The 17,889-nt window shown below is 37.0% G+C and overlaps 1 protein-coding gene across 1 annotated transcript in view; it reads left to right on the forward strand.

The window, feature by feature from the left end:
* VPS37A (VPS37A subunit of ESCRT-I) overlaps positions 1-17,889 on the forward strand; it is a 1,253,527-nt gene that overhangs the window by 285,071 nt on the left and 950,567 nt on the right. Inside the window, exon 3 of the mRNA XM_044062409.1 lies at positions 8,031-8,148. Coding sequence (XP_043918344.1) covers positions 8,031-8,148 — 118 coding nt within the window. The remainder of the gene's footprint in view (positions 1-8,030; positions 8,149-17,889) is intronic.

The raw sequence follows: 17,889 nt of genomic DNA on the forward strand, positions 1-17,889 counted from the left end.
ATTAGAGAAATTCCAGAAACTATCCAATATAATGATTTAACTTCTACCGTCAAACAAATATTCAAAATATTGTTCAATGACTCTGACATTGCTAAGCAAATAGTTATAGAAAGAGCCCATAGAGCTCTCAGAGAAACACAAGCCTCAAACATTCCTATTCCAGTTTACGTCAAAATACTTAACTGCCAGGATGTAAATAACATAATTCTAACTGTTAAAAAGAATGGAGGTTATATTATGTGGCAAAATAATAGAATTTCTATGGGTCAGGATTTACCATTGCAAATAAGACAAGCCAGGCAAGCATTGTCTCCGTATTGTAAGTTCCTCATTGAAAAGAACATTAAATTTCAAATGAAATACCCTAACACTCTAATTTTTACAATTGATAGATCCAGATATTCCATATCCAAAAAAAAAGAAGCAAAAGTTACCTTTCTGAAGATTTTTAAGTCTCTGTCAGCTTCGGAAGCTTAACTTGGCCATTCAGTCTGTTTACAGCAACGTGGATACTGGGATTCCATGCTTACTACGTCTCGAGGCTCCAAAATCCTTTGTTCTTTTTTCTTCACCAGGCCCCTTGGTAAATATTTACTTAGTTTTTTTTGCAGCTCCAGCTCGTCCACGAAGATTTCCCGAACTTTTATGGCTTCTACGAACAGTATCCCTTCGCGAGGTAACAGGAAGTCCTTTGGGTGCTGCTGAGGGTCCGCTTTCGAGGTGGCACATCCGGAAGTCCGTCCGCGAAATGGTTCCCCCGTCGAGAATTCGAAGACAGGATTACATGACCAGGAAGTAGAAACACCTTTGTGGAAGAAGGGGAAGCTAGTTGGACTGTAAAATGAGTGTCCCTGTACATTTAAAAATATGTTAGAGCTTTTATTTATTTAAAGGGAACTGTGAATCCATTCAGGTAGGATTAAAACTGAACTAATAATGTACTGGTTAAAATGTGTTCTTTAACTAAATGGTAGAAGCAGGATAACTTTATCATAATTATGCTAGTTTCTTAGGTAGTTTTTCCTGAATGTGGTTGTACTAATAACATCGTAGTATACTGTAATATTTATTTTCCTGTCTTAATGATGTGTTTTATACTGCAAATGCATAGATACAAAGGGGAGTTAGTGTTGGGATTGTTAGTGGATTAAAAGACCAGAAGAAATTATATCCTGGCATTTCTAGGAAAGTGAAAGCTATCTTCATCTATACTGGCAGGTGGTTCTGACTGTTTGGGGAACTCTGTTAGTTATCATTTTGTATATTCAAATGTAGTACCCAGTAAGTATAGTTAATGCTATCTGTATTTACACGTGTTATTGTCATTATAATGTTAAATAAGCTAGACTAGATAAACAAAATCAGAGCTAATGCTATATTTTCAGGTTTAATGCTTGTTTTTTCTCTTTCCTAGATAACAAAATATATAGTGAATTATCTTGAAATTAATAATGTTATTGTTTAATAGGTGTACTGTCATATATCTGTTTAGGTTAGATTTAAATAAGATAGTTAGATATTTTAGGGTAATACAACCAATTAATATAATTAATACTATATGTGAACTAGTAGAGAGGTAGAATAGTAATTTTGAATATAGTGAAGATCATTTATATTAACTAAATAATGTGTTTAAGAGCTGTGGATAGTTATCAGTGTTTATTAGGGAATGTTTTGGTTAGGCTTTGTAGAGGTAGATGTAGTATTTATAGGTTTTTTGCATGTTTTTGGTGTTTTATTTTGTAAGACGAAGAATAGATGTGTAGTAAGACTATGTACCCATAAAAGTTTTAACGGTGTAAAAAACCTATGTATGTCCTGGTCCAGGGGAATAGTGGATAGGCACTGGTTAGGGATGGGACGTCAAGATTGCTTCCTGATATTATATACTGTGACAATACATTGGATTTTAGTATCGTCTCTTAACTTTAAATGATTTAAAAATCTTAGTATGTGGATAGTAGACTCATGGAATACTAAAGGGCTCCAGAACTTGAAAAAAAGGAAATTATTCTTTCATTTATTTCTCCAGTCAAAGGCATGTTTTATTTTATTACAAGAAACCCATTTGACCAATGATCAATGGACTGTCCTTAAGACTAAGAAATGGATTAGAGAGGTAGTAGCTTCGGAAGGGTCAACTAACAGTGCAGGGGTGGCGATTATTATTAAAAACCAATATCAAGAGAAAATTCTAGATTTTAAAAAAGACAAAGAGGGAAGATGGTGTTATGTGATTCTTTCATCTAAACTTTGACAAACCGGTGATACTTCTTAATATATATGTCCCATGTACCAATCAACAACTTTTTATAACATCACTCTATTTTATCCTGAATCAATATAATAATTACTATATAATAATAGGAGGTGATTGGAACATATACCAAGATCCCAAATTAGACAAATCAAGTTCAAATAGGTCCTTTAATAATCAAGCAGTGATAGCACTACAGGAACTTAAAACAGATTTTAAACTATATGATCCATTTAAATACACAAATAACCAAATAAATGCAAATAACTTCACATTTTATTCAAGTTGTCATAAAATGTCCAGGATCGATTTTTTTCAAATTTCAGACGTACTAATGTCTTTTGATCCCTTTGTATCCATACAAGCTAGACATTTGTCGGATCGTTCTAGGATTGCATTAACTCTCAATAAGGACACTCATCATAATATACATCTTAGAGGTTATAACTGGTCTTTAAATCCATATTTATTAGATAAAGAAGATATAATAAAAGAAGTTCAAGAGACCTTGAATCAGCTATTAGATAATCTTTCTAGACACCGACATCCGTCTGACATAGAATGGGCAACGACCAAAGCACAAATAAGAGGAATTTTTCTTCAAAAGGCTTCTTATTATAAGAAAATACATTCGAGAGACATACAAGAATTGGAAACTAAAATTAAATTACTGGATCAGGAGTTAATTGGGAATTATAGTAAACAAACTGAAACAGAGTTATTTAAATGTCAGAAGGACCTTTTTTACTACAAAATAGTAAATTATCATTTTATGAACAGAAAATGCTGGTAAAATACGCTGATCATATACAAACCCCTTCAAAAGCACTAGCGCGCATCATTAATCAATCGAAAATACCTTCTCAAATTTCTGAATTACATTTTAATAATAAAACATACACTAATACTGAAGACATTATGAATGCTTTTGAATTAATATTTTCTCAAGTTTATGGGGAACATCAGGAATTAATTATAAATAAGAGTAATAATGACTTTTTGCAGAAGATTACATTTCCGAAAATGGGTGATGAGTTTCATATGAACTTAGTCAAACCAATTTCCTCAGAGGAAATAACAGATGCAATTAAGAATCTGAAGCCACATAAAGCTCCAGGACCGGATGGTTTGACTACGGAATTTTACAAAACGTTTAGTGATACAATGGGGAAAATACTTCCACAAGTATTTAACTATATAATTAATAATAAAATGAATGACCCGCACTTTAATGCTTCGAAGCTATTCTTATACCGAAAGAGAATGCTGATTTGCAAAATCCAAATAATTATAGACTTATTTCACTTTTGAATATAGACATGAAAATTATGACATCGATTTTGGCTAATAGATTGAAGAAGATAATTAACCTGATAATATCAGAGGAACAAGCTGGTTTTCTAACTGGCAGACAAACTACAGATAATACACTATCACTTCACACACTGATTTCTTATGCCACTCACAGAAATTTTAATGCTTATGCACTCATAATTGACGCGCAAAAAGCTTTTGATAGAGTTAATTTAGAATTTTTGTTTGAAATTTGATCATATTTTAATATACCTCAAGACTTTATTTTAACATTTAAAAAACTATATAATAATCCTTATACAAATCTAGTTATTAATAAAAATCTCTCAAAAAGAATACAAATTAAGAATGGTACCCGTCAAGGATGTCCGTATCTCCTATATTATTCAATCTATATTTAGAACCATTATTTCTACATATCAAACAAAATATCTATCACAATGCCCCAATAATATATGGTACGAAAATTTCCATGGCTGCTTTTGCGGATGATCTAAATATTTACTGTACGACACCTGTTTCAGATACCAAGAAAATATTAAAAGCAGTGGATGACTTTGCAAAAATATCCAATTACAAAATAAATTTTAGAAAAACTAAGGTATTTCCTTTAAAGACGCCTACACCCTTTTCGCTTTTACCATTGGTAGGTCAGGTAAAATCCGAAGAAAAAATAAAATATTTGGGTATTGTTTTTTCAACTGACAACGGAGACTTCTATGTGAATAATGTTAAGTTACTTTGGGAGCATATAGTGTCGGACTTAAAAAGATGGAATAATTTGAAATTACCAATAATGGCAAAGACCTCAATTATTAAAATGAACATACTTCCCAGAATATTATATATCTTTAGAGCTACTCAAGTCCAAATTTCTAGGAAATTCTTCAAACAACTTCATACGGAATTAGGTAGATTTTTTTGGGAACCTAGAAAAACTAGGATATCCTATGATAAACTGATGACTCGAAAAAACAGGGGTGGTTTAGAGTTACCGAATTTTGAAACATATTATTTAATAATAAATGCTAATAGAATCCTAAGAGTGGTTAACTTTGATAGGTCTAGTCCTAAATGGTCACCCAAGTGGTTGATTCTGAATTATAAACATGTTGCTAGACTGGGGATTAATTGTAAAGCATTACCTTTTTTAAATAAAGATACCCTTAAAATGTACGCTCTGATGGAACATATCAAAGTATATATAATATCAATACAAAGTCTATTTAACTCATTTAAATCTTTTACAATATGTGATGACTTTTCAACCTTTTCATAAGAACCCGAATTTGAAAATTGGTAATCAGCTGATAGATCTTAAAAAATTCCCACTTATAACTGATTTAACCATACTTGATTTGTATCCCTTCCTTGGTATCTCAATACACGACATGTTAAGAGAGATGAATCTCCCTAACATGTACTTAATTATAATGAGACAGTTAAAGGATCTAGCAATAAGTTTTTTTAGTAATAGTAATTTTGAAATTAAAGAAGAAGATTTAAACATTTGCCTAAACTTATGGCAAACTCTTACGAATGACTGTAAATATATAACGGCTTCATATAATTTGATAAAAGATGTGAAATATAATAACCAAATACTTTTATCCAAATACTGGAAGGAGAAATTGTTAACAATTGAAGATAATAAAATAGTGAAAGCAATTAATTTAACCTTAAAATCAGTATCTCTTCAAAAGTTATTATTTACTCAGTTGATGATATTTAATAACGCGTATTACACTTGTCTCACTCTATATAAATTCAACTCTAAAAACTCACCTAAATGCCCATATTGTATAGATCAAATGGCTGACCTTTTACACATGTTCTGGAGTTGTAAATGTATTTTCAAACTTTGGAATTCTTTAAAAAGTCAATTACAAAAATGGGATATCAACAGTCTACACTTTCTTGGGAGTTTATGATTCTTCATATTCCTTCGATTAATTTGGATAGATCCCAAAGGATCATACTCATAAATATTTTCCTGTTAATGAAGCTGTATATAGCTACAAATTGGTTGAATCCATCCCAGACTTTATGGGAAAACTTTGAGTGTCAAACACAAAAGGTGGAAAAAAGAAGGAACCGGTACCAAAAAACAGAGCACGGCCAATTTATTAAATGAGCGCTTTCGGTAGGGAAATTCTCCCCACCTTCTTCAGACTAGAATAAAATAAACTAAACATCCACTTCTCCCCTGCTTAAATATTTAAACAGTTGCAAACATCAATTATTCAATTAACAAACTAATAATTGAGAAACACATAATTAAACATTCCAAATACTAACTTAAAAATGTTAAAACAACATCAAATTACTTAAAATGTAACACACCAAAATCACTTTTCTATATCCATTAGCTTTGAAAAATATAAAAATAATAATGTATATAATTAAATTTTATATATGTGCAAAATACATGATGCATATATTTTTATACAAATAATTTTATATACAAATATTAATATTAAATCAGCAAGTTGAAAGGCATTAAACACCCACATTCACTACTCATGACCCATCAAAGACTTCTTATTACAATTTTGTGTATACATTTATATTTATATGTTTGTATTCATGAAAAAAATGAGGCAAAAATGTACTTTTGTGTGTTAGATTGCAAAATATAACACACTTCTATCCTATTCTATGTACATTTACCTACAATCATTATATAAGCACCACACCACCTGACAATCAAATTCAAATTATACTATATGTCTAAGTGTTCCCCCCGGCCCTAAATACGAACCTTTGGACTTAATTCAATTTACTTTAACCAGTGCTTAATTAGATTTTCCCCAATACCAAATGTACTACCCCCTAAGGGCTTTTAATTTGTGTACATTTAATGGAGACAACCTCATTTAGTCCTGGGGGAATATAAGATGATAAGAAGAGAATGTATGAACATCTATATGCCATTAGTAATGGGGATTTAAACAATGCATTGGCAAAACATATCTCCCAAAACCCCGACCATGAATTTGGGTTTTCAGTCTTACATCAGATACAACCCCATATTAGAGGGGGCCCATGGTAGCTGCAATTAGAGGAACAAGAGGTCCTGTGGCAGATTCGTACATCATCTTATATTTATTATGTCTTTCTCAATTATTAGTTTGTTAATTGAATAATTGATGTTTGCAACTGTTTAAATATTTAAGCAGGGGAGAAGTGGATGTTTATTTTATTCTAGTCTGAAGAAGGTGGGGAGAATTTCCCTACCGAAAGCGCTCATTTAATAAATTGGCCGTGCTCTGTTTTTTGGTACCAGTTCCTTCTTTTTTCCACCTTTTGTGTTTGGAGCTCAGTTTTAAGTTTTTCAAAACTTTAAGAGTGTAGCGATAAAACATATTTTAGCCCATAAATGACTAATTAAAGATCATAAGAAAAATATAAATAACACAAAAATATGGGAGCAAATCTTTAATATTGTGTTAGCTTAAGGTTCCAATCCACTTTTCTCCGGGAAGTACATACTAAATATGGAGCTTAGTATAGATGAGCTTTACATTGATACTAGATTCTTATTTGCTCTTCATTTAATACCCATTTAGAAGTTGAGTATAATGTATAATGACTTTATGTAACTGTTGGAAGCATTCATGTATATATTGTAAATATGTTGTGGTATTGTTTTCACATTTGGAAAAGAATAAAGACTTATTATTGAAAAAAAAAAAAAAAAAAGAAAAACACAGGACTTTACTTACTGAAGGTATGAATCCACTCTGTCAGTGCATGGCTGTTGCTCAGACTTTCTTTAAAAGCATATCTTTGGATGATATTGTGCAGGTGGTATCTAGACATGACTAAATACTTTTGCAAGATGCTACAAGCTGAATATGATATCCAGATCCAAGTTTTGACGTTCTTTCATGAGGATACATCCAGGAGGTTTAGCTTTGAACTCAGTCCTGTAAGTGGTGAGAATGCAAAAGTTACTTATCAAAGGTAAAGAAATTTGGTACTTGACATAATGATAACACTGGATTGGCAATTCCATCTTCGTTACCATTCCCACCCCCTTTCCCAGGCTAATCCTGACTAGTGCTTGGCAAGACATATCAACAAGCTAGTTGTGTGATCATAAAATGGCTATTGTTAGCCTTCTGCTTTCTCTGGTCTACGGATATCAAGATCTAGGTTCCTATTGAGCATGGCTTTGTTGGTAAAATGGGAGGGGCGAGGTAGCCTGGGAAAGTTTCTGTTAGGCTGACTAAAGCCTGACAGTTTTAGCCCCTCTTTAATATCTGTCATTATGGTAAGTACATAACTTTTCATTTACAGTACGTAATTAAATGTGTTAAAAAAAAAAAACTTTCCAACATCTACTGCTGAAATAATTACTTAAATGTTATTTCTATAATGCAGCAGACTAACACAGCTTGCTTTACTAGTGGCATTCCGTAGAATAACAATTTTTCTCTCTCTCTCTTTCACACAGCTTCCTTCCTCCTCAGTTTCCCCAAGAGAAGCCTGTGGTCACAGTTTATCCACCAATAATCCACCATTTAGTAGATAAGCATAATGGAGTCGTAATAACAAGTCCTTTGTTGGCCAATGTACGTGCATTTTCCTCTTATTGGATAAGAAAACAAGCACATGGTGTATAATTTGAGTTTCACATGAAAAGTTTACATTTTACGCAGCAGTGAATATTTGTTGTAATCCTTGCTGTTGAGAACAGATCATAAGTGCAATGTATGTATGTACAATTTGTCATTCTGTATTGCTTCTACCCTGGCTAGTTACCATTAACTGTGAAAGAATGAAATAGAACTGGCTCTCATTTTAGGAGTGTAATGTTAGACACCTCTAAGGCCAGTACTATCAGAATTTAGCCTAACATGTAAAACTTTCCCAGGCTACCTTCGTCTTTCCTTTACTCATAATCATACACTCTTGTGGATCTCACTTATAGATCTCTTTAGCTTCACATTCAAGTAATTTCTCACTCATCAGCAGTTCCAGGCTACTAGTCTACTGTTTCTAGTTTGGTAGAGTAAAAAACTACTTTTTTCTTGAGGTTTAAGTTGCTTCATTTTAGGCTCTAGCCAGGTTAGTCCATTCCTTGTGTTTGCTTCCTTTGTCGTAGTCTTTTGACCTTTAACTGTGCTACTTGCAGTTAGGTTATCCTCTCGCTTGGATGTACATCATTTAGTGCTGCTTTGATTATAGATGGAATTGAAGTTTACTATTCATTGTTGGGTGGGGCATTTTCTAAAGGACTTTGATTCCTGTAAGTGTGGAGCTAAAGATCCCAACACAGGATTGAACATTTAAAGTGAGTAAAATGCCTTATAAGAGCACATATTGGATGATTGTGACAGCTGCACTGCATACATATAAACACAAGACACGAATACAAAAATACTTGATACTAGAGAAGGTTGAGACCACTGCTTTTGAGCCTTCAACCAGGGCATTCTTCTGCACTTCCAAAAAGTCCTGCAAAATTTTCTAACAAGGCAGGGATTCTGCTGAATAACCTAAACAATTTTTTGCTTTACATGTTCAGGCTGCACCTCCCAAGACATCATATTGAAGGGATTGCCTCTTGAAAAGATCCTTACCTCCTGAGCTGAAAATGCATCCTTTGGTCTGTCTGAGCACCGAACTCCATATCCCGTGCCCCACCATCAGTGTCAGTCATATCCTGCAGGCCTGTCTGCTCAGTTGGCTGTGAAAGAATTTGGCAGTCATTTTTTTTTTCTGTTCAGCAGATATTGTCCCATGGATTTTTCTCCACTAAACATCAGGAGCTTAAGGGCATTTTCCTTGTCTACATTTGCAAATTTAGGTCATGGCCTTTCTTCACTGTGGACCATATGAGCCAGAGTTCCATCAAGGCCTGCCAGAGTTCCATCAAGGCCTGCCATCAACACTTATTTGTCAACTTCGAATATTCTGTTCCCGTTGATGGCTTTGGCATTCACAGTCCCATTGTTGACCTTGCTGTCAATGTTGTTGCTTCCAGTTTCAACACCCTTAAGACAAATGCCACCATAGACATTTGGGCCCGATCTTTAAGTGCCATCCTCATACCCATGTATGTCAAGGCTGAGCATTACATCTACAGAAGCTGCAGTTCAATGGTGAGCAATGAGGCCACAGACTTTGACTCAATTGTCAAGGGCTGCCTCAGTTCAGACAGATGGGGTGAGTCATTGCTGTAAGGTGTGGTGCTATCCTTTTAGCTATGGGCCCAGTCCCATCAGTGTTTGGTAGTAATCTGTTAGGATTGTTGGCTTTCCCCTTTGGTTTGGGTCCTTTTGTTATAATATCTGTGGTATAGGCTTCTCTGGTATAGAGAAGCCTGTGGTGCAGACTTCTCTATATGAGCCTTCCACACTCATTACATTAGCCTAGGGAATCTTGTGTTGTGTACTTACCAGATGTTCACCTTTCCTTTCCAGCCAGGACAAAGGTGCCAATGGGTTGTTACAGGACATGATTGTTTTGTCCAGATGTGGACCTTCTTCCTCCTTAGATGCCTCCCTCTGAGGTCTGGGGTTAAGGCCAAGTGCGAGAAGAAATTACCAGGATTCACCTGTGGGATCTCCCACTTTGGAATTGTTTGAAGACCAGAAACCAGTTCTCCTTGGGAAGATTTTGATGCCCACTCAGGCAAAGGCTAACATCGTCCCAGTTATATCTCTCTAAATAAATGTGTCTTTGAGGCCTTCAAGTCCCCAAGGTCATCTTCTGGGGTGGTTACCCAAACTAATGAGATGATTCAACTGCATGGTGATGCTTGAAAAAATCCTGTTGTGCCTTCCGTCCTGAAGAGACCAATATAGCTCCTTCCTTGAATAGCCAGCAGTTTCTAAGATAGCTCAGGCTAGGACTTCACAGATGGCTGCACACTGATCAGTAGCTTAGTTTCAACATTCCAGTTGTGAAAAAAACTGAGAAATAAGAGCCATTGATATTACTAGCTTGAGTAAAATGCGGTTACTGGCTAGCACATACATTGTTTGCATACCAGCAAAGAAAAAAATGTTGACAACCTGAAAGAAAATCAGTCGGAAAAGGTGAAGAGAAAACTCTGGCTGGGAAAAAATCCTGCAGCTGTTCAGAAAAAAGCAGCATAAGCATCTGCTCAGTAATGTAGAGAAAAAAAGAGATCAGATGTACCCAGAGGTGAAATAAATCAAACGTTGAAGGAGTATATCCACTTAGGTAACAAAAGTCTAGAAAAAAAAGCTTCACAAGTTCACCTGAATAGCTAGTTAAAACTCCAGGCAGAAGAGCAGGAAATTTATCCCAGTCATCGGGGAAAGTTGAAAGATGGGTGTGAGATTCAAGCTGTTGTAACCACTTGTCTTAAGAATATTTTTTTCATGCAGGATCAAAATCATTTTTGGATGCAGAACAGGCTAAGGAGGAAATAAAAACAAAGTTTATCTATCAAAAAATGAGAGAGCAACTGGAGGGGGACTCTTCTCGGTCTAATAACAGTAATGCTCATATAGAGACTTTGCCAATAAAACCTTTTCCAGCATTCCAAAGGAAAATGCTTGATGGATAAAAAGCAGGACAGGAGTTGATTAGAAAAATCAGGAGTACCTTGGACTGTAACCAGAGTTTGGTGTTGGGAAATGGAGCTGAACATGAATAGGATCAGTATCACTAAACTTGGTGAATAGGTGGGAAACTATAAAGCTTCAGGCACATTTGTGAAATATGGCTTTACAAGTAAAAGAGCTCTAAGACTGGACTTTTGACTTTTTATTAAAGTTCCAGGTGGACTGTAATGACATAGAGTATATGCTTTAATGCTAGTTACTTTTTTCTCCTTTTAGTGTTCTCTAAGTAAAACAAATTTTTTTAGTATTTAGATAAAATATTTTATGATTTTGTCTTAGTCTGTTCCGCAACTGTTGTATATGGTAAAGATATTATAGTAAACAAATACTTTTTTAGTAGCGAGAAATATACTCTTTACAGTATAATGAGAAGAAAGCCTGGACAAAAGCAAGTTTAATATGTTGTGATCGTGATCTGCTAGGGGGTGGTAAAAGTGCACATACTATATTGTATGTAGAATTATGAATTTTGTTTTTTACCAGGATGAATGTCTAGAGTAATGCATTTGGCCTAAACTATAAATAAGTGTTTTTCTTAAGAAGGCAGCCTTGAAAATGAGACAAAATGGTGAAAGACATGAAAAATGCTAAGTTTTCTACACTTGTAAAGATATATATATATCATTAGCAAATATTCAGTGGGAGACAAGAAGTCTGGAGTTGAAGGCAGTTGCATATTCTCTTCTGAGTGAAATTTACAAGATTCATTGCTGAATGTTTTACATAGAGACTAGCTGTGTGCAGGTGTAAGCAAATAATCTCGACAGTTCTGAGCATTCTTTGCTGAGGGAAATGCAAAATTTAAAGGTACAGTGGCAAGAAGTTCAGTGTAAAGTAAAGATTAAAGTTATAGAATGCAAGTAAGAGGTAGCAGCCTCATTAGGAGCTTAAATAAATTGTATAGAATAATGTACAATTTAGTTCTATTTAATGATAGCAAATCCATTTTTCTTGGGGCTAAAAGTTCTAATTTTCTGAAAGCATACAAACTGTTTCACATCTAGGAAGGGAATGAAGGGAAGATGAGAACAGATGACAATCACTGCAGGTGGGAACACAGACTGTAGCATGCACTTTAAAATGGGTAATCTTAATTTTAACTTGGGTAATGCCTGTGGGTGCAAGTGTTGATTTGGGGAAGTTGCTCCTATCTTGAGGGTTAAACTTCATTTTTTAAGATGTATATAGCTTTGTTTGTTCCAAGTTAATAGGGGATGAGGCTGTTCTGAAAATGTTTCGATTTTTGAGTGTTTTCATTTAAAGTCTTAAAATGTGACATAGGCTCAAATGGAGATGAAAAGAAACAACTGTGTAAAAGATCAGTCTTCCAAACGTTAGTATGTGCATGTAGCACAAAAGTTGGAAATGCACATTCAAAACAATTCTGAACAATTGGTGGGAGCAATAGCTTTTTATCATAATGGCTACATTATAGTATTCATATTATCATGGAATGTAAATGGCCTTTTGTGTATAGACAAAAAGGAATGAGTACTGAATTTATTTTAAGAAATGCAGGATGCAGATACCAGTGCTGCAGGAGACGCATTTCAAAAGAAGTGAGCATGTGAATTTGACAAAGAATGGATTTCAGGGTTGGATATTCAGCAGAATATCGGGGGCAAAGGAAAAGGGGAGTAGTCATACTAAATGCTAGAGGAGTTGTGATAGAAGAAGGTAGGGGAGTAGTCATACTAAATGCTAGAGGAGTTGTGATAGAAGAAGATAAAAAGACAGCAATGGTAGATTTCTGGTAGTAAGGGGCTATTGGCAAGGGAGGAGGATTACTCTGGTGTGTAATTATATTCCACTAAAGTGTGATTGTGAAGCTTAGGTAAGTTTTGTGAGAAATCAGCTTTCATCACGGAATATCACTTGTAGGTGGGGACTTGAAACTTGATTTTTAATAATGAGAATGTATCAAATGACCTTGTAGGAAAATATAGCAAAAGGTGTATTTCTGAAGAAATTTATGAAAATATTTGCTATGGAAGATGTAAATTCAGTAGTAGGAACTCATGACACAATTTATATATTCCCCAAGATACAATAACTGAGCAAGGTTAGTTGGAAATTCGAGCTTAATTGAAAGCTTCGAAACATGTCCAATAACTATTTCAGATCATGCACCAATAAAAGCTAAGATAAAAATGCAGGGTAATGAAGTAAAAATGACACTGGCACTTTCGCACCTACCTGATAAAAAGAGAGGAATTTGAGGAATGGGTAGTAGAAATTACTACACTTATAGGAAAGCTAGAATTATCTTCAGAAGTTGTATCTAATGAATTGAATAAAATGAAAATGGAGTTTAAAAAACAGGTAGAAATAAGAGAGATGATTATGAAGTAATAGGAATTATTTAGGAGGCTAAATATATTAGCACCATATTGTTAGACATTTGGGCTCTGAAAATCATTCATCAGGGGTAGATTTGGCAGTGGGAGTGTCTCCCTCCTTTCCAAGGAATCCATCCTTGCACGTTAACCCAAGTTTGCCCATTTCCTCCTTTTATAGAACAGATGATGTTCATCTTGTTACCCTGCTGGCAGTCATCACACTTGGGTTATCCTGCCATCAGGTGATCTCGCAGTCGGCCTAAGTTCCAAAGTCTTGGTCCGGCGTCGGTTGCTGTCGCTTCTTCCCTGACATCAGTGCGCCAGGGGTATACAAGAGGCATCCGATGCCATTTTCTTCAGTCTTTCTTGCCGTGCGGTGCCCGAAGCAGAAGCAGTTCACAAGTGCCGGTCAGCCGACACCTGAGATTTTCGAATCGAATTTCAGTCCGAAGTCTTCAATAAATCTAAGTACCCCATTGGGGAACCTTTTCTTGCCTCAGTCCGATGTCAGAAAAAGTTAACAATTGCATTTCTTGTGGGAAGCAAATACCTCATAAGGACTTCCATTCTTATTGTGTTCCTTGCCTAGGCCCAGACCACGACGTCACAGGTTGTCGGTTTTGTGCTAGGTTTAATAAACGAACTATCAAACGCCATTTTGACTTCGCACAACATTACTCTGGTAGGAAATTTAATTATATCATGCCATCGGAGCAGCCGACCGGCATGCATAAAAAACGCAAGGATAAGGGCAGGCAGCCTAGGAACAAGCCAGACTCCGAGGACTCTGCTGGGCCTGTCGCCGGTTCTCCGGTTTTCAGTGAGGCACCTACGCAGCCCCTGGTGACTGCAGAATTGGAACCCCAGACAGCTGCGGATTCTCAAGCGGAGTGTACTAGGCCGATGCAGCCATCTTCAGTAGGCCCTTCCTACACCGGAGCAGAAGGAGACCCCAGTGCAGTGGAAACACCTTCGGTTGCAGAAGGTGTCTTCAGGCCGACTACACTCGCCATTAAGTCTTATGCTAAGCTTAAAACTCCATTAAAACCAAAAAAGACTGTACATCAGTCTACAATTCAAGGCCCCATGCCTAAGAAACAGATGCTTAAGATGGCTGAAGATTTGATTACCCTAATTAGGGGTTCCCATCCCCCTCCAGATAAAAGACTAAGACAAGAGGAGGATTATGCTTCCTCTGACCAGGTTTCAATTTCCTCAGATTTTTCTGTGGAACAGGATTACACTTTTCCCCCTTATGAAGACTCTGATGCTGAAGACCCTATCCCTTCAGCATCTCCCCCTGAAGACTACTCCTTTGGGGAAACTTTACGTACCATGAGGGAACATTTTCACTGGGAAGGCCAGGACTACTCTGATTCTAAGAAAAGGCTCCGAGAGTTCCTTTTACTACCTCAGCACAGACCACTTGCTATCCATTCAGTTTTAGATATTGTGGATGATGTTTACTTGGAGTCTAGTCTAAATCCAGACTCTCTACCCTCCAGCCAAACCAGACAGATACTACAGAGTGCCCGACTCACACAAATTCCTTTACAAAAGCCCTAATGCTGACCCAGAAACAATTTCCCAGGGTCCAAGGGGGCTAAAGCTTCTATGGCTAAAAATCCTGTGCCCTCTGAAAGGGATTCCAGAGCCCTAGATAGATGGGGAAAGAAAATATACACCTCAGCAACTCTGGCTATGAGAGCATTAAATTGTCAATTTCACATGCTGAAATATCAGCAATTCCTAATGTCTCAAAGCAAAAAATGAGCACACATAAAGAACAGTCTGAATTCAAGGAAATGCAGGATCTGTTGCATGCAGCTGAACAGATGGGCAAACATGCTTTACAATGTGGATTTGACTCATTGGAAGCTTCCTGTAGAGCAGCTGTTACTGGGTTTGTCATAAGTAGACATGCTTGGTTAAAAGAACAAACCCTGCCTGATCATGTTAAAGCAAAATTATTGGATGCACCTTTATAGCAGGATGTGTTATTTGGTGTCAAAGCAGAAGAGGTCTTAAAGAAAATGGAGGATAAGGCAAAGTCTATGCAGATGGTCAAGGATTTCTTACAGGTACAACCCCCTCGTTTCAGCAGAAATTGGCCAACAAAAAACTGGTCCTTTCCAGCTTCTGACAGATCACAGAGGGGCAAATACAGACGCCCAAGGGGCAGAGGTCAGTCATAAGGCCCTTACAAACCTCGCCAATGGGGTACTGCTACCCAGAAAAGAGGAGAAGACAGGCCCCAAGCTAGCAGAAGACAAACACAATGACTCAATCCTCAAACTACCAAGCAAATCTCTCCTGGCAGCTCCCTTGGGAGGAAAATTAGCATTTTTTGCAGACAACTGGCACATCATCACAAAAGACAAATGGGTCCTAAACATTGTCTTACAAGGATACAGATTCCACTTTCATACCTTCCCAAGGAAAAAAGGAATGCCAAACCTGCCACCAAATCAGTGGGCAGAGGCACAAAAACAAATTGCAGCTCTCATGGACATGAGCCATTCAACAGGTACCTACACAGGAGCAAGGACTAGGATTTTACTCAAGACTCTTTCTAGTACCAAGAAAAGACAAAGCATGGAGACCCATTCTGTATCTTCCAATTCTGAACACCTATCTGCAAGTACCAAAATTCAAGATGCTAACACTACAGCAGCTTCTTCCCATGCTGGGCAAGAATGCTTGGCTAGTAACGTTGGACCTCAAGGAAGCATAACTGCATGTCCCTATCAGACAAAATTGCAGAAGATACCTCTGCTTCATTGCAGGTTCAACACATTATCAATTCTCTGCACTGCCCTTTGGCTTATGTACTGCACCCAGGGTCTTCACAAAATGCCTGGCACCAGTAATTGCATACTGCAGACAAAGAGGAATTCAAATATACCCATACCTGGACGACTGCCTTATTCAAGCAGAAAGCAAGGACATTCTTTTAAAGCATCTGGCATTTGTCACACACCTTCTACTTTGCCTAGGGTACACAGTAAATGAAAAGAAATCAAAACTAGTGCCCTCACAAAACATAATATTCCTGGGTGCCAGCTTGAATATAACTGCCCAGTTGGCTTGTCTCAATCCAGACAAGCAACAACAGCTGACTCAATATTTCAAAATAATGGCAATAAAGACCCAACTCCCTGTAAGAAAAATTCTGCAGGCCTTGGGATTCATGGCATCTTGCATACTACTAATACCATTTGCAAAACTGCATATGAGGAAATTACAATGGTACCTGAAAAGCGTATTGACTCGGCACAGCCACAGCTTGGAAACAATGATGCCACTCATTCCCTGCCTTCAGCAGGAGTTTCTGTGGTGGGCACAGGCATGTCACCTCAGCAAGGGTCAGCCTTTCACCTTACCCACAGCCAGGCAAACTATGACAACAGATGCATCGGACTATGCCTGGGGAGCACACATGGCAGGGCAGTGCATTCAGAGCAAATGGACTACAGATCAAAGGCATCTGCATATCAATCAAAAAAAAATGCTAGCAGTACAGAATGCCCTAACAGCTTTCAAAGACCTCTTACACCCAGTACAACTAATAATAAAGACGGACAACACCACAGTAATGTGGTACATAAACAAGCAAGGGGGCACACATTCCTACCCTCTATGCAGGCAAGCAATGACCTTGTGGAACACAGCACTGTCTTACCAGGTTCAATTACAAGCACAATTCCTGCCAGGAAAGAAAAACACTTTGGCAGACGACCTAAGCAGAAACATCATGGATCCACACAAGTGGAAACTAGATCCACAAGTATTTGCAATGATAGCTCAAAAATAGGGACACCCACACATAGATCTGTTTGCCAGCCCCCAAAACTACCAACTTCAAAAATTTTGCACAACGATATTCCATCCACAAGCTTGGAAAGTGGACGCCCTCTCATTCAGTTGGAAAACATTAACAGTGTATGCCTTTCCTCCACTGCCTCTTCTAGCAAAGATAAATTCAGATTAGAGAGGCCACAAATGATACTCATTGCACCAGACTGGCCACGCCAGCATTGATATCCAGTTCTAAGGAACATGGCCCATGGCCCACCATGGATTTTACCACAAATTCCTCACCTGCTTACCCAACGAGACAGTCAGATTCTACACAGCCAACTCAAGCCTTTAAACCTGGCTGCATGGCAAATTACCTAAACGACCAGCCAACTCCTCTATCCAAAGCTGTTATGGATGTCATTCTGGAGGCCAGGAGGCCCAGCACCAGAAAAACCTATTCAGACAAATGGAAAAGATTTTGTGCCTGGAACCAGGCTAAAGGCCAAAATCCCCTTGATCCAAACATGCCTCAGATTCTACAATATTTAACTGAGAATGTTGCACAAAGGACTTT

This window comes from Protopterus annectens, chromosome 2.part1 (assembly GCF_019279795.1).
Source record: "Protopterus annectens isolate FY-2018-M chromosome 2.part1, PAN1.0, whole genome shotgun sequence".
Lineage (NCBI taxonomy): Eukaryota > Metazoa > Chordata > Ceratodontiformes > Protopteridae > Protopterus > Protopterus annectens.